The sequence below is a fragment of the Sturnus vulgaris genome, chromosome 6, assembly GCF_052056855.1.
Source record: "Sturnus vulgaris isolate bStuVul1 chromosome 6, bStuVul1.hap1, whole genome shotgun sequence".
In the NCBI taxonomy this organism is placed as follows: Eukaryota; Metazoa; Chordata; class Aves; order Passeriformes; family Sturnidae; genus Sturnus; species Sturnus vulgaris.
The window spans coordinates 32,404,484-32,429,612 of record NC_142248.1 but is presented as its reverse complement, the minus strand read 5'-3'; the positions used below and the strand labels follow the sequence as shown (position 1 = coordinate 32,429,612).

The 25,129-nt window shown below is 41.2% G+C and overlaps 1 protein-coding gene across 3 annotated transcripts in view; it reads left to right on the top strand.

Annotated features, from left to right (window-relative positions):
* Positions 1-1,977: 1,977 nt before the first annotated feature.
* CCDC88C (coiled-coil and HOOK domain protein 88C) overlaps positions 1,978-25,129 on the top strand; it is a 94,770-nt gene continuing 71,618 nt past the window's right edge. For all 3 annotated transcript variants that reach the window (XM_014869887.2, XM_088167470.1, XM_088167469.1), the window contains exons 1-3: positions 1,978-2,059; positions 2,175-2,275; positions 9,447-9,555. In XM_014869887.2, the coding sequence (XP_014725373.2) occupies positions 2,000-2,059; positions 2,175-2,275; positions 9,447-9,555 (270 nt within the window). In that variant the 5' untranslated portion in view covers positions 1,978-1,999. The remainder of the gene's footprint in view (positions 2,060-2,174; positions 2,276-9,446; positions 9,556-25,129) is intronic.

Below are 25,129 nucleotides of genomic sequence, written 5' to 3'. Positions count from 1 at the left end.
CCTAGATCGGACTATGCAGCTGTTGCTTCTTTTCAGGAGTCTGTCCTACAAACGAGTAGTATCCAAGTCGTGAAAAGTGGAAAAGAATTCTTGAATCTGTATTCTGTCTTCTGTGAAGAGATCTATACAGTTTTCAGTAAGTTGTTTTTCTTTTGATTCTATTAACAGTCTCATCTGTTGTAAGCACTGCAGTAACTGCTTTGAAAATTTATTTAATGAAATCTTTCCATAAAATAGGAAATCATAAGGCTTCAAGAAGTCAAAGTATGGCAGTCCATCTCCCTGAAATGTTGAGAAACTATTAACCATTCTTTTTCTCTCCGTGGCTGTTACACTCAAAAGCATACCTATTTCTCCATCCAACTACAACAGACAGTTTAGTTGCAAAGCTTCCTTCTTTTCAGATCCCGAAACGACTGGACTCACATAGTAAAGTAAAGAAACTGAGCAAAACCAGCTGGTAAACAAGTTGCAACTCATATGTACCCGTCCTTGTCTACAGGGCTGCCTTAAATAAGGATCCGCATGAAGCAGATCATTAAACCCGATCTTTAGTGAGACAAACAGGCCTCTACAATGAACACCAGTGCCTATCATTTAGTAATAGTTTGCTTGCAAACTGCTCTGGTCCCTCAGGCGCAACAACAGATGTTGTCCCTCAGCCGATGCACAAACACACATGTACCCACTCCCTTACCAAAAGTACATATCGAAGGTAGGTGGTTAATAATAACCAGAATTTCAGGTGTCTTGTCGGACTGTGCAAGATCCAAAATCTATTTTGTGAGTTCGGTATGATCGAACAAGAAATAGGCAGAATGCACTAAGTGGCTGATGCACAAACTGATAAATACGAGAATAAACGATTACGTCTGTAAAAGGTAGAGCAAACTGTCAAACAGAAATCCTGACACAACCAAGCCCCACTATGTGACACCGTGCATTACACTGTTCAGCTTCATGACTAAATTCTCTTCAAGTTCTGAGCCTGGGATAAACAAAGCAGCAATCATCCAGACTACCTGGCTCATTTATTTTCCTGCCTAAGCACGGGATAGATTCTTTCCGGCAGGAAAGCAGCGGGCACTGCGGGACGGGCTGCTCCAGGCTCACACCGCCCGGGCACCTGCTCCCGGTCCGATCCGAGCGGGAGAGCAACAGGCTGCGCTGCTCGCCTCGCTCCCACTCTTCCCTCTTACTTCTTGGAGCTGAGCGCCCCTGAGAAGTATTTGTGGGGAATTTCGGGCTTTTTAAAGCGTAAACTTGGGACCAGCGCGCTCCCGCTGGGCGCTGTTCCCAGCGGAGGAGGGCGCGGCGCCGGGCGGCTCCCGGCAGGTACAGCCGGCCCCGGCGCGGCCCCGCGGGCGACTTTCCCGGCGAGGCCGCGCATCCCCGCGGTTACAGCGGCAGGGAGCGAAGCCACCCCCGCCGCGCGGGCAGAGGCCGCTGCCGCGTGCGGGCGCTGCCCCGACCCCACACCGCGGGCCGCCCCCGCGGCCGCCGCCCATTGGCCGGCGCCGGATCCCTCTGCCCCTCCCATTGGCCGCAGCCGCTGCCCGTCACGCCGCCGCCGCCGCGCGGGTCTAATTGCCGGGGCTGGGGCGCGCCCCCCCAACAGGTACCAGGGCGGCCGGAGCGCAGCTGCTGCTCGGAGCTGTCACTCCGGAGCTCCGCGCCTGTGCTCCCGGGCGTTCGCCGTGGCGGCTGAGCCCACCTCCCTCTCTCCCGGCGTGGCTCGCTCTTGCCTCGGGAACCCCTGCTGCAGCCGCGGAGCGAGCTCGGCGGGAGTAGACCGGCCTGTTGCCGTCGGGAGGAGGGACCGCGGCGAGCGGCCCCGCGCGTGCCCGCGGGGCGGGGGAGCGATGAGCCGCGCATTGTTTGCCCTGTAGGCAGCGCCCGGCGGGCAGCGGGGCGGCGGGCCATGGGCTCCGCGCCTTTGTCTTCCGAGTGAGCCGGCTCCGCTCCCGCAGCCGCCCGCCGCCGCCCGAGCCCCGGCGACATGGACGTGACCGTCTCCGAGCTCCTGGAGCTCTTCCTGCAGAGCCCCTTGGTGACCTGGGTGAGCAGAGCGCGGCGGCGGGGAGCGAGGGCGCAGCCGGCGGGGCAGCCCTGTCCTGCCGGGGGTGGCTGGGTCCGCCCGCCATCCCCCTACCCTGCTGTCCTTCCTCCGGCAGGTGAAAACCTTCGGGGACCTGGGGAGCGGGGACCAGGACAACCTCGGCGTCTACATGGACCTGGTGGATGGCGTGGTCCTGAACAAAATCATGCTGCAAATGTGAGTGGGCTCGGAGGGGGGCAGCCCTGGCCCCGAGCTTCCCTTAGGCGGGGAGGACGGCCTGGGGCCAGAGAGATTTTCATCTTGGTTGCTCTTCGAAATTAACAAAAAACAGTGGGGGAGAAAAAAAGCTCCGACATAATTGGGTTCCATAATTCTTTAACTACTTTTTCTTACTTTTTTGCGTGGTATCTGTTTTTCCTTTTTTTTTGTTTTTATTTTTTTTTTTTTGTTGTTGTTGTTTTTATTTTTTTTCTTTCTCCTGATTATCTTACTTAATGCTGCAGTGGAAGGTGTGTGGCAGTACAAAGCAGGAAATGAAAGTACTGTATCATATAAAGCTTTACTGGGAGGGTTTCATCTGAACTTTGTCTGCTCTTGTAAATTTCGATACTAAATACATAATTTGGAAGAACCTTTTATTGCTACCTCTTTCCGGCGGAACTGTAAAGTCATATGTTGAGAGAACTCAGAAACTGGTTAAAAGTTGGAGTGTTGAAAATACCCTAACATCGAAGTGAATCGTTTTTAACCACATCCTTTCCTGTTGCTGATCTACTGTGCTGCATGCAGAGCCTGACTGTTTTCTCTTTTCTCTGTATTTTATTTTAAATACATATAAGAGGGTTTGTAGGCACAAGTGTTTGGCTTTCAGGGTAGGAGAGTTTGGAAGTCACTCAGTTTTGGCAGTGCACTCTCTTAAGTGACTGAAGTCAGTTGAAGCTCGTCCAGTGATTTGCAGTGCAAGTCCAAGCATTTAAATGAAGAATTCATATTAGAGTTCTTTAAAAAGTTGAGAAATAGCATTGAGTCTGACAATCAATGCCTCACCCACTCAAAATGTCAAGTTTTCTTATCTTCTGGTACCTGGCTGCTCCATGTGAGAAGGTAATAAAATTTTCTTTTGATTTGATGTTACCAGGAGTAAAAGTTGTGAACTGGTGCTTAAATAGTGAAGCTGGTGAAAATCTATGATTCAGAGCAGAACCCGGATCAGCCAGCACATGGAGATAACAAACTAATGGTGTGAAATGTTTGCAGGGATCGAAGCCTCTTGTAAAGAGAAGACACAACTTCCAGCAATTCTAAAGGAATAGTTACACTTTAAAAGTAATATTTTCTGTAAATCAGAGTCTTGAGTGTGAACGTTTAGATCCAGGCTTGTAGCTTTCTGAGATGTGGGAAATTAAATTTTGACTTATGACCATTGTGTTTGGCACAGAGATGACCAACTTAACTATCAAGGAGCAGCAGCTGAGTTGGCTGCAGATTTAATTAAACAGTGCTGTTATCTAAAGCATTTATATAATTATACGTGCAATAGTCTTCTTATTTCAAAACAAGAAAAATTAATCGAGTCATACTTAATCATGACTTTATGAAGTTATGTGGCTTTTGAATGACTGTGGCATTATTAGGAGAGTTTTATTAGGTCGTGTGTGCAAACTTAAATATTTGTAATTGACCATTGAACTATGTCTAAGGAGGTAAGAGTTGTTAAAGTCCAGGGAGCAACTGAACAGTGAGGGCAAGGAGAGAATTACCGGATCTCGTAGAAATAAGGAAGATAAGCATACAGGCTGCTGAGTGCAGTGACACTAGTTGGCATTTTGTCTGATCTCTTGTGATTGCAAGAGGTGCCCTGGTATGTTTACTAGCTTTAAGCAGTCAGGTAAATAAGTTGGTGGGGCTTTGGTTTTTCTTTGCTTGTGTTTTTTTTTTTTTCCCAGCAAACATCTCTGCCAGTGGTGTGTCAGAAAGTGAAGTGTTGGAGGCACGAGCAGAGTGGAGTGGAAACTGTCCCATTATGTAAAATTAGGCCTTTCCTCCCCCCTTCTTAGGGCAGCTTTACAGTGTTTCTAATGGTGACTAAAGAACTTGAAACCAAAAGCTTTGTACTGAGAGCCCAAGATCGTTTAATGTAGGAAGGATTGCAATTTTATTTGTGTATCCTGATCTAGCAAGGTGCTCAGGGGAGGTGCTGAATCACCTTTACTTTTCCCTGATTTTAACTTTAGAAATTGCAATGCAGTTACTACATACATGTAAGTCTGGCGAGTCTTGCGAGGCATTTTTCTGCCCCACAGTGCTTTCAGAATAAAAAAAGAATGTGTTTTTAAAAACTCTTGCTCATTAGTTTTTTTAAATCCTAGTTCCTGAAGATGGCTTTCCATGCTTGGCTGGAGATTTCTTCCTGCTGAAAGCTTATTAATGATAGGCTTTGATAAATCTGGAGTTGGGTTTGCCATGCCATGATAGTGTTGATTGCTTGAAAGCACAGATGCAGGTGTGCAGACACAGGTAGAGAGTAGAGGGTGGAAGGGTGAAAGAGCTGGGCTCCTGATGTGGACACCTGTGCTTCATCACTTATGTGTTTTTCACTTTGAACTTTTTTTTATCCTGCTTGCTGAATTACTGGAACAGAAATAATAGGGACGTGTGAGCTTGCATCTAAACACCTGGTGTGATGCAGTACTTTGCTGCAAATCAAGATGTTTCTTTCAGTGAAGATTTTGAAAGCCAGATTCTTGAGAAATTCATTATGAAAAATTACAAGATTTCTGCCCTGCAGTGAAGCAGATTTTAAGTTTAATTCATCGTAAAAAGACAGATGGATCTGTGAAGAAATCCAGATATACCTGTTGAGTGGAGATTGCTGAATGAAAGTCATGCTTTAGCTGTTTGAGTCATGGGTGGGCTGTAGGAGTTCAGTCAGCCCCTAATTTCTGTGTTTCTTTGTGTTTTCCCAAAATGCTGTCTGGCAGCTTTGGGTGGAAGAGATCCCAACTGCTTTGTGTTGTGTCAAGATTTTTTAGGTGGTGGGTTCATCTCAGCAAGGCAGCTGTGTCACCAGAGATATGTGACAGCTATCTACTACTTTTCCAGCCTGCCAGATCCCTGTTGGGTCTGAGACAGGAGGTGAAAATAGGTCTGTGCCTTAACTTCTTCCTCTTTAGAAATGCAATGCTAGAAATGCCAGCCCTGAATAAAATGTGGTTTGCTCAGGCTTGCCAAATGTAGCACAAGGGCAGAGGAGGGGAACCTGGCCCAGGCTTAGGCAGACTGTAGTTGGTAGGACACCAGCTGTTGGGCTTTGCTGGTGATCCGTTTGCTTACTGGTGATCTCTAAAACAAGCAAGGCTGTTCTTAAAGCTGGGTGTTGTTTGGTTCTCAGTAGGAGCACCGAGCTGTTAAATGAGTTAAATTTAGCAAGAGTCAGACAGCAGTGTTTGGTTTCCCCACTTATATTTTAAAACAGGACAAATGATTTTTCAAATAATTCTGTTGTAAACGAATGGTTTCCTTTGCCTCTGTCCTGCTCAAGTGTATATCCCAACCTGATCATGCATAAGGGACAACGTTGATTCTTGCAGACTTGCAGTACTGGCTCAGTGCTCTGCAAAAATGTTTGTGAATCTTCAAAGTGGAAGTGCTGTGTTTCAGGCTTGTGTTGTTGATGGATTTATGTGTACCAGGTTAATGAGATTCTCGGCAGACATACTCTTAAGAACTTTTTTCAGATGGCTGTGTGTCACTTCCTGGTGTGAAATTAGCACGTGGTGGCACTGCAATGACTGCCTTCAGTGTTACAGTTGCAGCTGTGGCATAATACCTACAAGCATAAGCAAATATTTGCCCCATTTAACTTCCCAAATAAAACTTCCTATAAGAAATTATGTGGAGGTTTATGCAGGCACAGAAGTGTTTTCGTGTTGGCTTGCTCCAATTCTTCTAATTGAAAATAGGCTGCTTTTCTGCCAGAACGTTTAGCAAACATGAATGTGTTAGGAATATTGTTGATAATGCTATTTGTGTTAAAATCCTGTTATAACAATGCACAATAATAGGTTTTTCCATTTCAATTGCTGTCATCGTATGTGGTACCATTATCTGTTGTCTTTAATTTAGACCACATGACAGGAACAGCCACGTTTTGAGTGCCCACTCCCCTCCTCGTGGTTTGTAGCAAATGGCACAAATAGCAGAAGATGTGCATCTGCTTAGTTTAAAGTTTTAGAATCCTATGTAGACGTGCATTTTTCCACCATTTTCTAGGCAATTTAGGAATTTGCCAGCCTTAGTGGCATGGTCTCACTTGATAGAGGAAGAAGTTGGATGGTAGAAGAGTTAGACTAGCCCCAGTGCAGTGCATATTTGGTTAGTGCCCTGTCTGCAGAGTGAAGTGCTGCAGAATGCTGGGCCAGTCAGTTCCTTCTGGCATCTCATAACCCTTGGGCCTGACTTGAGGGCTTCCCCTTGCTCATCAAAGTGGCTTGTCAGAAATTGTAAGACTGAGATTGTCATTTTGAATTTTAAAATTTAAATGAGTTTATTTTTGTGGTTACTTTTATGGATCGGTTACTTAAGGGATTGCATCGTCATGCAGTTGTGTTGCTGCCCCACCTGCTGAGCTTGTCACTTGATCTGTCTCTTGACTCTTCCTTTCCTCTCTGTTCCTACAAGACTCATGAGCATGTACAAACCATAAGACTTCTTTACAGTGTTTGGGTATATAGTGAGGTTTGAGACTTTCTTTCTGTTTATTTGGCTTGGGTGGATTTTTACTGGTGTGCAGAGTACTTCCCTAAGTCACACCTCAGCCATGCCCTCTCAGTCTTATTTAGACAAATTTTTTGATCTTGAGAAGTAGGTGGCTTTCAAAAAAAAGAAATGTAGTTTTCATTATATTTGTGTGTAAAGGAAACCCCAAACATTAAAGAACAGGCATCTGAGGTGGTGTTCAAGGATTTTTTTCAGATACATCCAGACGTGAAATTATTTGGGTTACTTGGTTAGTGTTGCAAAAAAAAATAATCTCTTTAATTTTCAATGTGGTCCTTAGTTTTTCTATAAAATTCTTGATGAACAAGTTTCACTGTACAGACAGGTTCTATAATGTACAAAGTGTGGGTTCTTTAGGGTAGGGTTGTCTTTAAGCATAGAAAGAAGAAACGGGATCTTGCTTGTTGAGAAGGAATTGTTCCATTTTCCTGTGAAGGCAATGAGTGCTGGGGCAGTTTGAAGTGTAGGCTGTGCTGCACTTCCACAACTTGTGCAGAGGGTCCCCTCTGAAGTAAGCTAAGGTGCTGTGTGAAGCTGGTTACACAACATGTTCAGAAAACATGTTTTTGAGCTACATTCTATTTTCAGAAAAGCTTTTAACCTCTTTGTGATGGAGAAGTGGCAGGAGTGCCAGAGCTATGCTCTGCTGCAGCTTGGCTGGAGGTTAAGGACCCTGAGGTCAGTGGCATTAAGGGCTCTTGGAGCAATCAATTACCCTTAATGAAGATGATAGGATAAAAGCTCTGGAATTGCTCCTGAGGACGTGGTTCTGCTTGTGCTTATGCTTATGTTCTTGTAACACAATCTCCGCTGTGCAAAAATGAGCAGATTGTGTCTAGAAAGCAGTTGTTCTGTGTCTTGTGTCTTTGAAAACTTCATCCAAGTCCTGCAGCTGTTGAAGAAATAGCCTCTGCTTTCCTGTGGCTGGTCAGTGTGTTTTGTGGATTTTTGCCCCATTTTGTGCAGTTCTGGGAAGGATTGTGGAGTAGTGACTGCTAGCCAGTCAAAGATGTCAATTCCTGTCCCCAGACCTGGGAGCACTGCCGGCCAGTGGCGTGGCAGCCTGCTGCCTGCAGAAGCTTTCACATGGAAATGAAAACTGTAGGCTGACCCTTCTGTTTGGCCAGCTTCTCTTTACTGAATGTTTCTTCCCTTTTAGCTTCCCACTTTGTTGTCAGGGCCTTGCCTAAAAAAGCTGTGTCCAGCTTCCTTTAAGGTTCAGTATCTGCTCAGACAGTAATGAAGGCAGGGTGCTGTCTGAGCTCTAGCCCAGGTGTCATTTATTCTCCTCCCTCGCTGAGGACCCGTCCTGTCAAACTGTGACAAGTATGGCTTCTGCACTCCTGTATCTGAGCAGCAGTAACATGGAATACATACTACAGATTTTACTTTAAAAGCTTGTTGCAGTTGCCTCTTCTTGTTCTTTCTTTCATAATTGATTGTGGTATAAATCTATATACAAAAATCCTTTGCTGCTGGAAAGGCAGTGTAGTGCCTTGCTAGTTTATGCCAGTATTGGTCATCTGCTTAAATCCACGTACATAAATACCGTGTCTGATGTTATCTGCTGTCAAGGCAGTTTTCTTTCATCTCTGGACTATCTATGTATTTTTTCATACTTATTCCCATACACTGCTTTCACTCAAGAGGTTCTCTGGCATGGTTGCACATTAGAAAAAAAAAGTAAAAGCTCTTTGACATACTTATATAAACACTGGCAAGTATATTTTAAAAATAAATATTGGATCAGTTCCTCTTTTATTTCCTTGTCAACGCCCGAGTTCAATAATTGGCCCTGGAAGAGCTGTGAATGGATTAATTAACAGCCAGAGCAGATCTGTGGGAGGCAGGTGTTTGGATTGTGTAGGAAGGAGTCTGCTGATAAGAGTCATTATTAGAGGGCAAACACAGAACTTTGATCTGTGCTATTGGCAGATAAAGATTTTCGGGTTCATTTTTTCAACATCTTAGAGTATATGGAGATGATACAAAGGTGTACATTTGTATGAAATTATTTGCAACCTTTTTTGTGTCTTATTTTTTATTTTAGAAATAAAATTGCTTCAGGTACAAATTTGATTAGTTTTTAAAATCAAACAAAAAATGTAGCATGTATATGGGAGATCTAGTTAGATGATAAGGGCATAATAAGGGCAGTATTCATTTTTTTCCCTTCTGTTTAATGTGTCTGGTTTTTACAGTGATCACTGATCAAGTATTAATACCCTCTTCTTGTCATAAAACTCCAAAGCCAAGGATGGCAGGATAGTATTTCCTAGGCTTGCCTTTATTTGAATAAGGAAAATTCCATTTTATCAGAGACTGCTTTGATCTAGCTTGCACGAACTAGATATGCTCTTTTTTCAGGGAAGTATGGGTAAGAGGGGAAGCTGACCTGAAGTACTGTGTGGGTTGCAGTAGGGTACTTTGTGACATGCAGGAAATATTTCCAACTTAGACATAGGTGCAGAGGTAATAAACTTATTCTATCATGAATTAGTGCATATGTACCCTGTATAATTGTCAGTGTATTCATAAACTTAAATGTGTTTTTGAGGTCTTAACACCAGTTTAATTAGTAATATTTTATTTTATTCCTTTTTAATAGAGATCCTCGACCAACCAACCAACGTGTCAACAAGCACGTCAATAATGATACCTATCTTCGGGTTCAAAACCTGACCATCTTGATCAGAAACATTAAGACGTATTATCAGGTGAGATTTCTGCTCTCTGTTCATTAATCTGTGATGATTGCTATACTGTTTTAGCTAGTGCAGGGGCTGGGGGCTCAAAAAAGCTTGCTACAGGAATTGGAGAGGAAATTGTGTTTGTGTAAAAGTACTTTCAGCCATGCTTTTCCTTCTGAAAATGACAATATGGTTATCTTCATTTATTCCTCATGGCCAGAGGCTGCTTCCTTGCCTTCCTTTTATTTTTTTTTTTAAGTTGTTGTCCTCAAAGACTGTCATATCATTTGGACATGCATGTACTAAAAAGGCTGCTTTGTGTTAGGGTTGTGTATGTGAAGGGGTTTGCTGAAATGGAAGTAGTGTTTCTAGGTATAAGATTTTTTTTTTTTTTTTTAAACGGGAAACCTTTTCTTAAAGGGTCTGCTAGAAAATAAAATCTTGGTGAATAAATGTTTTTACACTAGAATATAAACCTTAAATTGATGGGCAAAATAAATCTCTGCTTAGCTTGAAGGTAGACTTCTTAAACTCTGTACTTGGTGTTCAAGCAGTTGTTTGTTTAGAGCTCCTCTAGGAGAGTGAAGTGCAGGAATGACTGCAGAGTCTCACACTGCACTTGTTGGGTGTCATTCTGGAACTGTCAGTGTTCCTCTACTGTACCAGTGCTGCTCTAAAACCAGGGTGGTGACAGCTGAGCCTTTTGCAGTTATGAGTGTGTTGGCTGCTACTGGAAAGCCATAGCATGAGCTCAGTTACTCTAAACAGAATTTCTGTATGCACACTGTTGTGTGTACTTAGACTTCCTCATGAGGAGGTAACTGTTCTCCTGTTTCCTTCTACGCATCTTTTGCCAGATTTGAATGCTGTGCAGTATATAAACCAGGCTGAAACCACTTAGGATTGTTAAAATGCTTCTGTGTGTCTCAGTATAATGAACAAGCCAGCTAAATTGTAGGAATTAATGTCAGTGTGTTTACCCTGGACACTTCATCTTTTCTGTGTATAGAGAAGAGACTGTGTAGTGGTTTTGTCTTCAAAATACGGAAGCGAAGTAGAGTAGTGGCTTTTTGTGCAATTCTCTTCCAAAGCTTGCCTACTGTTCTTCCATGTGGTTGTCACAGCTCTGCTCCTGGACTTGCTTAGGGAAGTCTGAAAGAAAGGTACTTGTGAAAAATGACAAAGTCAGATGGGCTGTGACACTCACCTGTGCAAGTTCCAGCAGCCAGCTAGGAGAACAAAGTAACTCGGGTTTGAGATGGTGTGGGGAGGGTATCATGTGTTTCTGAAGATAACTGATCTGTGTGTCATGTTAAGATCTGAGATGCTGAGGCTTGTGATTTTTAAGGGGAAATTCCATTTGGTCATAACTAGAGGCTGAAGTTTCAGGTTTAGTGGGTTGGTTTTTTTGTTTTGTCTTGTTGTTGCTGTTTGTTTCTGTAACTCAGTAAATAGTTTGTACATGTAAATAGTTAGTAAATGTACATGAAGTCTACAAGAGAGACTAGTCCTAATGTTCTTTCTCCTTGCCCCCACAAGATACACTGTCTGTGAGTCTGGTCCTTCATATGTTGAAACTTTCATTCACGAGCTTTTTTTTTTGTTTGTTTGTTTGTTTGGTTTGTTGTTTTTTGGTTTTTTTTTTCCTTCTTTCTTGAAGCTGATACTCTAACCTCTTTTAGAAGTACTTGGAGCAAGATCAGAGTCAGGAAAAAAGTGATTCAGAGTCATGTGTTATGTTGCTTGTTGACCTAGCTGTTGAACTAATCCAATAAAGCTAGCAACAACTAAAATAGGTTAAGACACAGAATTTTTAGTGGGAAACAGTACCTGAGGCTTGCAGTAGCAACTGTAACAGTGATGTTATTGTAGTCCAGAAATTAAATACTGTGAAACTTGCTGCCTGAGGACTATATATATTGTATGTAAACAGAGCAGTCTTGAGAGCTCATCAGTCTTTGCATTTGGTCCTGAAAATGTATTTACAACAAAGTCAAAGTTTAAAATAAAATAACTTTTTTTGGTGGTAGTAACATTATATAAGAAACTTATTTTTCCTTGGCAGTCATATCTTCAGGGCAAATTCAAGGTCTTGATACTAATCTGAGATTCCCTTTCATGTGGTGTGTGCAGCCTTCAACTCTCCATAGTCTGGGGGTAGTTGAGGCAGTCTGTGCTGTAATTGAGCTCTGTATGAGATTGATGCTGAGTATAATGTTGCATCTGTACTCATGTCTCTCTTGGATGTTTGGAGGTTTTCTTGTCGTTTAGTATATGATTTAAGTAGGTTTTACTGGAGTTTTTTTTAACATGCAACCAAATAGATGCTTTGATATGTTAAATATTCTTAATAATGAAATATTGTTAGGCTACATCTCTCCTGAATGTTAGAGATTTTTTAAAATAGGCTGAAGTTATGCACATTGTTTAATGAAGTAGTAGAAATACATTTGCCTAAGTTAAAGTGAGGATAGTGTCTTAATGACTGAAAACATGCTTGCAGATTGTGAGGGAAAAGTTCCTGGCAAACAATAGGAACACAAATTTTCTGCTTGCTCAAGAGAAACAAAGCTAAAAACACGATATTGGCCTTGACATTTTACATTCTTCTTTACTTAATGGGCCTAAGTCAAATTTACAACATAATTGCTGAATTTGGTAGACCAGTTTGTATTTTTCCTCATTCTATTTTGAAGGACACTGGTAGGTATGAAAGGATACTTGCCCTTCTCTGTACTGGGCAGGAGCAATCAAGAGTGTGACATAAATTCATGGTACTGTAGACAGTATCTGAGGAAGGTGACGTAAGTGCCTACTAAAATTAATGCTGGTATTCAGAAGGTAGCTGACATTTCAGATCATGTAATTGTCTAGTCTGTCTGTGTCTAATATCAGATTTCTTGTATATCTGATCTCTTCATTAAAGCAAAATTCTCATTAATACAGATAATGCTACTTCAGAAAACAAGGACAGGTCTGACCCAGAAGCACAATTCCAAGTATTACAGTGTTGGCACTTTCCTTATCTCATAAGCAGAGGGTTTCTGCTGGAGATAAGTATGAGCAAGCCAGGTTACTGGTGGAATTCGGGTTTGATTTAAACTTTAAAGATTAGCCCCCTATATGTGCTTCACCAGACATAACATGGGAGGGGTAAGTGCAATGAAGAGGCCTTTTTTCTGTTTGAATAACCTCTTTATTTTAGAAATTGGCTTACTGAATTTGTTCATTCAGTTTTCTGAAGAGTTGCCATCTTGCAACTTTCGACTACATGAGATTTCATTGCTGGTGGCTACTAAGAAAAACAGTGTTGAGACTCTTAAAACAGGGGACAACACTGGTTGCTGCTGACTTTGGTGGTTTTTATTTATTTATTGGCTATGTAATACGTGTTACCAGTGGTACCATGCAACATCTTTGCATTGCCCATGCTCTCAACAGTTGTACCTTTGCAGGTTTTATTGGCTTGAGAGGGGCCCCTCTTTTGAAACCGAGCATATGACTCATTTTGCTGTGGGATTTTATGAGCATTCAAGATAATATCATTAATTGCATTTAATAATGGTTACGCTACTGGTTCACTGGAGAAATGGCTGATCATAAAACTTTTGGAATTGGTGCCATATCTTGGAAAAGGCTGAACACAGCAGAAGGTTTTCTTTGCTCATTATGTGATTCTTCTTGATCTGACTGAATTCCAGTGCTTGTCTGTCTTTAAACTGAAAGAAGATGGAAGAATGCTAGAAGATCTGAAAGGTGTTAGCCTCTCCCTTTGCTGTGTTGTAGAGAATATTTAATTCCTGTAGGTGCTGCTACTTGAAGATTCCATGTAAGAGCAGCACCTGCTATCTGCAATGTTTGGATAATATGCTCATACCTGTAGAGCTTTGGAAGAAGCCTAAGGCAGGCTGGCAGGGGAAGCTTGAACTGACTTTATTGTGCTGCCTCTGCTCATGTGTCAATCTTTGGGTTTAGTGTTTTTTCTAAGGAGCTAAAAATCACTTTGGTATTAGTTAATAAAAAAAGGAGTTTTATGAAAGGGTCTGTTTTGAAAACAGCTCGTTTCCTAACCTTCGAAAATGCCAGAAATCACTCCAACAGTATTGCACTCTCAAGCAAAAATTCCTTGCATTGACGTGAAAAACTTGAAGCTGATAGAAGAAAAGAATGTGATCACCCCTTGGCTATGCCTGGGTGGGTATTATGGTCACATCTGGAGTATGTAGACGAGAAGTGACATTGGAAGAAATGCTGCAGTGTGGTCTTGACTGTGTTTTTGTTGCCTCTATTTCCTGCAGTTGTGGTTGCTAAATACCTTGCAGATTACCTTGGTTTCTAAAAGGTTGGAAATCTCTTAATTAAAAAAAGAAGTTGTAGCGAGATACAATTCTGAAAAGAGTTGTGACTGGCATGTGCAACTTCAGTAAGAAACTCATAAAACCCGTAGTGTTCTCATTAAAGTGAGGAGGGTGGGTAAAAGGGAAGCAATTGACTGAATTTTTAGAGACTATATTACCACAAATCCTACTGTCCCCATCTGAATCACTTAGCTGGGCCCAGAGATCATGGAGGGCAAGGATGTCTTACTTTTAAGGCATATTTCTTCAGACTTTTGTCCTCCTTCTACCTCACTGCTTCATATTTGTGTAAAACAAGTACAAGCAACAGAGCTTTTAATCAGGTGATGTTAGCTGCCCTTGAGTTTCTGAGGCTGTTTCTAACCTCTGGAATAGAGACAAGTTTGTTTTTAGGCTGAGACAAATGCTGTTTTTCCCTGTGGATCAGTGAAGGTCTTGCAATACCAGCAGCTTCCAGATGAGTAAACAACTCCCACTTCTGTAGTTGAAGCACTGAGTCAGGTTTAGAGCTCTTAGCTGAACTGCAAAGAGGAATTCCAACTTGGAGCTCCAGATTTGGGCACAGCTTAGGGACTGGCAACTGTACTCAAGCTATAAATAAAGCTCTGGAAGTAGCAGTGTCCTCTTGTGTGAGCTGGAATCTTTCCCTACTAGGCAGGCTATTTCTAGTGGGATGGTAATCTAGTCCTTAGCAAAGTAAACAGCAAAATGCTAGAAATGCACATAAATGCACACACCCTAAAGTCAAAAAAGTATTTTTCTGTTCTTAGGGAGAAAGGTTGTACCCCCAATGGCATACTGAAATTAGGTTAAACATTTGATGGGTTAAGCTATACTGTACCTGAGTGACTGCTTTCCTTTGACTCCTGTTCCCTAGGAACAGTTTTGACTTAGGGACAACCTTTCTTCATCTTGAACTTTAAATTCCATAATTATTAACTGTCAGCAGCTTTCTCATGAATGAGGTATCCAAAGCTTCAACAGAAACTCTTTAATTCAAATACTTTGCTGATCGCATGTGCTCCTAAGTGCAGTTCTCTCCTGTTTCTGTACAGTTGAGTGGTCTGTATTCATAGAGTCTCCAAAATTTTCCAAAATTGGCAATTGTACTGTTGCACCTGCCAGAGGCAGTGTGCATGTTCTTGTGGCCCAAAGTTACAGCTGCACAAAGCAACAACTGTGAGCAGCCGCGAAGCCTCTGTTTCTCACAAGGCTGCAATAAATAAACCAACTCCTATGACGTGTAATTTATTTGTCAGGTACTGTTGTAGGGATGGTCTGTGTTTCAGTAAGGCAGTGGGCCTTTCAGGATTCAAGATTGTGCCACTGGCACAACCTGAAGTAGAGCCTTATTGGCTGTGTATTTGCTTCCACTTAGGTTTTTCATTTGACTTCTAGTTAGTTTAAACTTGCTACAGGCAGAGACTGTCTATATGTATTTATGCAGTACTTAGCTTAATGAAGCTTTCTTGGTTCTGCAGTGACAAAAATATTTTGAGTTAGGCTTTCTCTTCTGCAGGAGCACGATCATGAGACATGAAGGTTGCATGTAAGACTGATATTGTCCACAGTGAATTGTGAAGACATTTGTTTACTGTAGTGCAGGGCAAAGGTATGACTGACCTTGGTGCAGCCATTCTGAACCAGTGATGTTAGTCTTTGGTTTAGTTCTTCAGCTGAAAATGGGTGCCACTCTGCTGCAGTGGAACAAACACAAGAATCACAAAAATCATGATAATTTTGTATAGGTCCTGTTACCAGGTATTTCAATGGGAAAGAGACAGGTGACTCATCACTAGCAGCCAGACTGATGCTTTGTTAGTGAAAATTGTCTTGATCAATTCCAGAAAAACTAAATAAACATTTGTTTCAGAAATAAGTTTCTGCGGGTTCCCAGGCTGGTGAGAGGTACCATTCCAAGTGGCTTAGTAGCATGCTGTTGGACACTTGATTGAGATTACTGGCTGTGATTCTTGGATGCATTTTGGCTGATAGATTGAATTCTATCTTGAAGTTTAAGGGAGGACTGATGTTTTGGTTTTTTTTTCCCTTGTGGCTCTATGTGCATTTTAATGCAGAATGAAATAGTGACCTCAAACAGATGTAAGAAAATGGGTTGATTTTTAAACACTTTTTTCCTAGAGCTAGAATATGGGAAAGGTTAGAGTAGTCTGACATGTCTGCAGTCTTGTCTTTATTTTGCTTAATAGGCTAGAGGGGAATGAATATATTGTGCAGATAAATGAAGAAACTGAGCGAAGGAAAGAGAGGAGCAGTGTCCTAAAATACAGTGGCAGATGGGGGTGACCTATAAAATTTTACAGTATGGAATAGCTGTTTTGTTCCCACATAGCATCATTTACTTAACCTCTGACATGTTAATTGAGAGCAATTCTTGGGATGTCTGAGCTTCAGAACGCATCCAGTGTCCTTAGCGACCTTTATATGGTTTTAAAAAGAGTAATGTGAGATTGTGTGACTTTTCTTAACAAAAGCCAAGGCCTGATGTTAATCTCCTTGACTGTTGCTGTTATTACCAATGCTAAAGCCACAGAGTATTTCAGTCCTCTACTATGTGTATGTATTTTTGGATATTAGGTTTGAGATGTAACTCAACTGTTCAGACAGCCACATTCAGTCCTGCTGCCTCGGTTTTGGGCAAATGTTCTATTCTTGTCAGCTGAAATTTTGCAAAAGGGTGAATTAAGTTTTGTGGAGTGTACCAATTTTGGGTAGGTTAGAAAACAGCCTGCATGCCACTTACAGCTGAAAATAACTTTGAGGTTAACTTTTTGCTAAAACATAATAAAAAATGAAAGCTCAAGATGGCTTTATTGCCTGTGTTTCTGTAACAAGATGAATTCCACAAATGTATAAAGTATGATTGCCAAACAGTCCCCTAAGTGCCTACCAGTTCCCAAAGCAAGTAACTTCTGCTTTTTAATGGCAGGTAGTAAAGGAAAGTGATTTACATTCTTATTTTATTGGTATGTTCTGCCTGTAAAAGTGTTACTTAATCCAGTGTCACTTTCACTGAGGTTATTGTCACATTCTGGATTGTGACATGCAGAGTTCAGTCTACAGTCTTGATTTCACACAGCTCTGACTCCACCTTAAGATTTGGTGTCCAGGCTTGTTCCAGGCAGTGGTCTATGGCCCTGTGTTGTGGGGCAAGCAAATGTGTCTTTGTGCCTGTAACTCAGCTGGCCTTGGCTTGCCACTCAACAGCATCCTAGTTCAGCTTTTGATACAAAGCTCGGTAATGAACTTTTACCTTTTTGTACACTGCTCTTTTTAATGGCTTATTAGACCTGACAGCAGTTCTCCCACAGTGCATTTTCCTTTGAAACAGGTAATTGAGATGTCTTTTAAAGCAGTGCTTCACTATCCTCTTGAAGGAGTATTGAGTTTCAGAGTTGTGTGGGAGATCTTGGATCTAATGCAGAGTTTTATTTACTTCTGAAAACTTTTGTGGCTTGTATTGTAAAGGTCTGCTTGAGTTTATGTTGACCTCCAGTACTTCTGGCAAATGTGAGTGCTGTTGGGCCAAGAAAGGGGTGTGAAGGTTGTGGAGACACCCTGGTTAAATAAGAATGATGGGATTTTACCCTGATGAGAAAGTCACAAACCTGGGGACAGGAGGGGTTTTAGTGTGCAAATTTCTTCACTGAAGATAACTCATAGGAAAGGGTATATTTCCTACTTTACTTGTTCTATGGACTTTACACCAGTGGAAATTAAGGAAGTAACCTGCTCATGAATGCACAGAAATTGAAATGCTGTCACTTCCTCATGCATGCATGCATCTCCATTTGCACACATGTTGGTTTTTGAAGAGAAGGATTTATAAAATGAGCAAACTCTAAGGAGCAAATAAAGCAGCAAATTCAGGTGTATGCACATTGTACTTCGAGTAAGCAGAATGACTTTTTGAAATAGCTGTTTAGATGGTCTGTTTGAATATAACTATGTGAGCTTGTGCCTCTCTGTTTTCCATTTTGATTAAGAGACGGAGTTGAAGGAGAATTAAGTGTTTAAATTCTGCCAGGTCCTCATATGGCCAGTAAAAGTGCCTAAATAAAAATCTGCTCAGCAGACAGAAATGGCCCCTGTGGAGCTGCCACTGTGTCTTCTCTTTGGTAATTAACATTATTAAAAGTCTCTAGGTGTTTATTTAATTTGTTTTTTAAACTTCGGATGACATAATTTTGTGTGTGTTAGGTGATCAAAATAACATTGGTAGACATCTGCTCCTTTGGGACCTGGTAGGAAAGACTTGTCTTGGCACAAAGGAAAGGTATTGTATGAATTCCATTTAATCATTTTCACAGACAGGAAGATATTTATTTAGTGGGTTCTTAATATTTTTAAACTACAGTAGGCGATGCTCTCTCTTTAAAAAACTTGCCTTTACCTTACATTGAAGAACTGACTTCAAAAACCTCCAAGTTGTTTGCTGTATGTTTAAGAAGCAAAAGAAGGCAAGTTCCCTGTGGAGCCTTGGAGTTCTTGGGTGCCTTTTTTTTTTTCTTTTTTTTTTTTTTCTTTTTTTAATGGTGCTCCAATCTGTAATATATCCACTGGAAAAGTATTTGCAAGGGAGTGGAGCATGAAATTAGTATCACAGAAAGACCTGTTAGGTGTGCATTGTGTATTATAGGAGAGGAGGTTGGTGCTGAGTTTAATGCCTGGTTCATTTTGCAGCAGCTGTGTTACAATAAAGCTAAATGACTGGGCTCCCAAGGGAGGCATGAGCACTTACTGGTAGAAACTGGAAGGAGATGAATTTCTTTTAGAATTTTTTGGTGCTATAAGCAGAACTACCATGTCTGTTAAAATGCTCATTTCTCAGGATGAAGTTTCTGAAGAAACAGCTTCTCCCAAGAAGCAGTTACTCTAAAAGTAAAATACATGTCACTTAAACCCTAAAACCAACTGTGCATAAAAAAAAGTCAAAAATTATAAACTCCAAGCGAAACCAACCAACCAAAAACCAACAACGACTACAAAAAAATCCAACAAAAACTGCAGTCCAAACCCAAAAACCCCTACAGGAAAACCCCTTCTAATTTGACTAGTAACCTGTTTGAGTTACTTGGAGTCTCTCAGGACTGTATAGTTACTTCAAAGCAAAACAACAATTCAACTACAAGGAGTTGCCCCTTTAAATATAATAAGTGTCTCAAGGTCACTTTTTCAATGTTGATATTTTTAAAAAGTGAAAGAAAACCCGCAACAGCCAAATCAGAAATGCCCCACTCTGTGTGTTCTGTGTTTTCCTGAATATGCAAAAGCTGTGTGTCAGTATTGCAAACTTTCTCTTTGTTTTCAGAGTTTGTGGCAAATGCTTATCTGAACAGCATGTGGATGTATCTTTACAGTTCTACATGCAGAAGGAATGATTCTGTAGTAGAGGACCACAAAAGCTGCCATTATTAGAAGCCTTGCTTACACTTCAGTGCTCTGGCACTTAATCTAGCTCCCAGCTTCCAGTCATGCAGAATAAACTAAACTAGAGTGTTCTAATTCTCAAACTTGGTTGAGCTGTCTCACATTTCTTCCAGTCGGCATTTCCTTTGTAGCCTGAGCCAGAATCTTGATTGGAGAGGTGATTTACTTCCCCCTTTTTTCACTTAGCCCATTCTCTTTTTATAAATTTCTAGGTCCAAATTCTGTGCAATTGAGGGATTCAGATTTCAAATAATTTGTTGTTGCTTGAAGACTTGTCTTCCCTTAGATACAGCTGTAGTTTGGCCTTTTGTTTCCTAAAGTATTTCAGTTAACTTAACTTGTCCTTTCTTTATATGGCATAGGACCTGATTTTAAGTGACACAGACTTGATGGACTAGAGGTGCTGAGCATCTTGCATAGCAGGGTCTTCAAACAGTTTTGCTTTGATACCCTTGGATATTGTGAGACCAGATCTATCTGCCAGATCGTGGTTTGTTTTGGTTCTCCATGACATATTGCTAGCATATTGCAGCTTTTACCAGCGTCAGGGTATGTCTCACACTCTTATCAGTGCTTAGAGGTTTTGCAGTGTTCATGGCAGCCACTTGATATCTGCAGAAGATACACTGGCTTGCTTTGCCACTCTTGAGCTTAGCAGGACACCTAATTTTGGAGGCTTCGAGCGCTCTGCCAGACCTACTGTAAGAGAGACACGCTCAGATGAGAGAGCTGAGTTGGCATGAGAGAGTAAAAAGCACTTATTTTATAACCCAGTCAACTGCTGTGCTCTTCTAGCACACAGACTTTGCTATCAGGCTTGTACTGTCACTCATTTGTAAAGGACAAGCTTCTTTTCAGTAGGCTTTTAAACAAGTAGAAATATAACTTAGATACAGAGTTATTACCAGTAACTTTTGAGCCTGTAAAGGAACAATCTTAAATACCAAATACATTAAAAAACCCCCAACTTCAACAACAAAAAAACCCCAAACCCACAACCCACTTTGATCTTACTGATACTCATGCAAGTCTCTCCCTTCAGGCTGCATTAATCTTAATTCCCCTAAGCATTTTGTAAGTTAAGAAAGTTAATGGTGAAGAGTGATTTATTTTTAGTTGGTTAAATGCCTCTGAATGGTGCTTAAAACATGAACAAGTTCCCAATAGGCTGTTTTTTCTGTAATAGGTAGAGTATAATTCCCAGCTTAAAACTCCCGCGGTAACTCAAGTAAAATACTTCAGCTGCTTCCACTAACTATATTTAATATGCAAAGGAAGTGAGAAGCAGATTGGCCTTCATCACATTTGTTTTAAATAAGCTTTTCTATGTGTGATAATTTTGAATCAGTGAATCTGGGATTTTAAAGCAGCTGTCTGTCGAGTGTGCCAAAGGAGTTTATCAGGTCAACACTAGATTTAAGTCATTATAGTTGTGGGGGTTTTCTGTTCTATGTATGGGGTTTTTGTTCTGTGTGGGGTGTTTGTTTGTTTTGTTTTTAATATATAGTGTTGAAGGTTGAGTGGTTTGTGTAACTGGTAAAGAGGTGCTGAAAGATACATCTGCCTAAGCAGAGGTTGGGAAATACTCAGTCCTTGTTTTTCATCCCCAAAACAAAGGCATATTAAAAATAAAGTCACACACACGTTAGCTCCCCCTCATATATTTATAACAAAGACTAGCTTTCTGGACTGTTGGTTTAATTGCATTTGTGTGTGTAGTTTTTGGAGTGTTGGGTTTTTTCTTCTTTTCTTAAGCAAGCATAAATGCACTCTGCTGGCATATGCTGTGACCTTGCAGTTGCTTCCCTGTTTATCCTCTTTGGCCCCTGTGAGGATGGGGAGTATTTGACTGCCACAGTGTTCTTTTGTTGGGCTGTGTACAACCATTATCTTTCCTTGGCTGAGGTGATAAGGAATGGGTCCTGCCTAATCCAGTACCAACAAATTGTCAGGAGGACAAGTCTGGAGATACATACCTGGAACTCCTTTCTCTCCAGGAATGGAGATTTCTGGTACTGTCAGGTTAGTCAAAGAGTTACAGTGAAGGGTTCTTGAGTGTAAAGAAAGAGGTTTAAACTGCAAAAATGTACTTCTTAGTATTTCATACTGGTCAGTTCAGATATGTTTGAGGTGGTTAATGTTTGTATTAATATCTGTTTGTATTCTTATGTAATTTTTGTTGTTGTAGAATTATAAGATGCATTTTTTAACTGTTTTTGTGCACGGTAATAATTTTGTTTTCATTGTTGTCCTACTCCACTTTCAACTAGGATAAGAGTTTTGTTGGGGTTTTTTTTTAAGTCCTTGTTCCCCTTTCCTACCTTCTTAGCCATCAGATGAAAGTTTATTTGCTCCAAATGAAAGATTTCAGGCCACTTGTAAGAAAAGAGTTTCACAAAACCAGAAATGGTATTAAAGTACATCTATGTAACTCAGGTGAGATAAGTTAAGAACGTGAAATGAGTTAAGTGGAGCAGTGGTCAGACGAAAAAAACCCAGAATATCTGTTCTCTAGATGTTGATAGATTTACCTGGGAGAAGGGGAAAATCTGAGATAGAATCTCATTTTCATTTGAACTTTGAAATCTTTGCTTTATTGCCAGGTAGCTCTGGTGGTGTTGATGGTGACTTTGACTTCCTTAAAGCATGAATCTGTACAAACTGAAATGTACAACTTTGCAAATTCCTAGACCTTGCAGCACAAGCCTTCTGTCAGATGAGCGCCAGGTTCCAAGGACTGATTTTCTGTCTGTTGGGTGTGTTGTGACTGTGGTGGGCACAAAGCCTTTCCAGCTGGGCTCATGTGGGCTAGGGCACAAGACCTCAGGCAGTAGGGACTGTGCCTGGAAGCAGAGACCCTGGTGAGGTACAGGGAGCTGAGTTTGTGTGTGTTCCCTTGGAGTGCTGAAACCCATCTGCCTCAAGAAACTGTGCAATCTTGCAATGCAAAAGGAATTTCCCACTGAACAGATCTTCCTCCCCAAGTACAATGGTTGAGAATTGCAGCCACGGGCAGCTGCTTCCACAACGCATGTCCTCCCCACATAAACTCGAGCCTCAGAGTTTATTTAGCTCAGAATGATCTGTCCCGTTGGTATCTAGCTGGCTGGCATAAGGCATGTCATTTAGTTATTCCCTGTGTTATGTGAAGAAGCATTCAAGTGTCATGATGGAAGTGCAGAGCTTTTTGCTTAGTGTTCCAAGAAGTCTCCTAGAAGGGTATTCTGGGCTCCTTCTAATCTTAAATTAGGAAAGGATTTTAAAGAGTTTTTCAATTTTTGTAAGCTGTGATGCAAATAAGGCCTTAGGGAAGCTGTGTATTTGTAAAAAGGCAGAATTTGGCCCTTAATGTTAACCGAGTTCAGCTCACTGCAGTTACTGGGGGGAGAGGGAAGTTTTTGCATTGTCAGTTTAAGCACTTCTGGTTTGTTTAATCGTCATTCTCTCTGTACAATACTGGCCCTTTTGAGTTCCACATATTTGACATGCACTGCTCTTGTATCAGAGAAATTATGAATGAAGTGTACTGGTTTCCTGGCACTTGGGAAGCCATCGAAGTTTGTGCTTAACAGAACAACCATACTGAGTAATATAATACAATATTAAATATGCAGGAGCCTAAAATAATTTCTGTTTGCAGAGTAGGGACAAGCCTTTTTTGTTTGTTTTTTTAGCATATCATCAAAACAACTATTAAAAAGGAAAAATAATAATTAAAAAAAAATTATTGTCCTTCCAAGGAACCAGCTAGAAGAGGGTAAAGTTTAACTACTACCTCTCACCTTTTTAATGACAAGTCATTAATTTTTCTTTGATATTCAGAGCAAGTCTGTTCAGTTCCCAAGACATAGGCTGTATGCCCTTGAGGAGTAAAGCAATTAAGAATTACAAGGAGTATTATGCATTGCAGAAATAAGCAACCTGCTGAAATAGTAACCTGCCATGTGCTTCTAAGTCTCTCTGTATGAATCAGGGCTTTAAAGTGGTGACTGATACACGAAGAATATGTCATCTTTGAGATTAACAAGACAGCTGCACTTGAGAGGAGGAACACATTTATTTTCGTGTTCTGTGACACTGACCTTCCTTCATGTGAGGAGATTCAGGCTTGAGTAACCACTTGAACTGCTGCCACAATCCTCGAGATAACATTGCTCTTCTGGTAAGACAAAGCAGGCTACAGATTTGGCTGAACATACTTCATCACACTGAAGCTCTTATACCACAAACTCATTTCCTGACTGTATTAACTGCCTGGCATTCTTCCTGAGACTTCCTCCATTGCAGAAATAGGCCATTTAAACTAGTCTTGCTTTCTTGGATAACTGGTCTCTGTAATGATTGCTCTAGCTTGCTCTCAGTTGGGTAAGTAACCCTGGTTCTTAGATGTTTTAATACCCCATGGTATTAGTAGTACTTCCTGGTATGGACTAGTGTCTCATTCTTGGCCACTGGATTTTATGCAGATTGGTTTGGGAAGAGCTTGGGAATGCAATAATTCACTTTGAAGAACTGCTGTGGATCTGTGTTTCATGTCTGTCTGTCTGGATTCTGTCTTGTGCATTAACCACTGAACTGCTGTCTTCCTCAATTATATACATGTGAAGAGCAGAGCACTTGATGAGGCAGATGCACTGGAAACACATCAAAGTTTATTAAAACATATATCAACATTTAATAAAAAAATTGCCTAGTGAAAAAAGTTAGTGTTAATTAAAGAATTTGTGAGTATTAAGAGTTCAGAATTTCAAGTTCGTGTTGCTTGGTTGCCAAATCTCACAAAAATAAATTCTATGAGAGGTCTAAGGAGCAACAACTTACGCATCCAGCTCTGTATAACTGAGATATTTTTAATCCGTAATGAGGAGTGGTGTGTTACAAAGCAGTGGAAAGCACTTTGCATTGTGTGCATAAGGAGGTGCTCATTAAAAATGCACTTTTAGTCACCACCTGTTATTTGTTTAATTTGGTGCTTTACTGCAGTGCTGTATTATTTTTGTCATATTTCTTTTCCGAAGCACATTATTCATCACTTTGAACCATATGGCCAGAAATATATTCTGAACATCTGATTTCTGTACTGGCCATTCCCTGAGGAAAAACCCTTGTGTCTATGTTTATGACCAACCAGCAAAGCCTCTCCTGTCATCTTTTCCTGACCATTTCTTACCTTTTTGCATACTAAAGATGCAATTAGGAGGTTCACAGCTGTGATGCTACAAGACAACATGGGGGTTGCACTTGATTAGGCAGAAAAGGCCTCTTTGCTCAAATTCATAAATAAAAAACAAGTATTATGGGAACAGGGGAGAGCAGGTCCTGTGTCCTCCACATCCCCTGCTGTTTTCCCATGGCAGTAGGCACGTGCTGAGGGGGGTGTGTGCAGTGACCTCACTGCTGCTTGCTATGGTAGCCTTTGCTCTTTCCTTGCCTGGGGTGACCCAAGGGTGTCTCCTGGCAAAATTTCACAGAAACTTGTAAAAGTTTGATTCCTCTGGATTGGTATCATAAAAATCAGTATGAAAGATGCCTGTGGAATTGTTGTAATTTATTTTCCTTGTGTCCTCCAAATGTTCTGTAATGTACGTGCCTAACTAGGGATAAAGAACCCCATTAAATGTGCTGCAGCCCTGCATTTCAGCCCTCTGGCTTTATTGACTGTGCATATCTCCTCTGTTTGGAGATAAGATGTTGGCATGGTGCTGTCTCCCACTTATCTTTTGTGATAGCAGCGTGTCCGGCAATGCTTGCAGGAGTTGTGCACTCTGAACAGGGCATGTGTACAGTGTCCT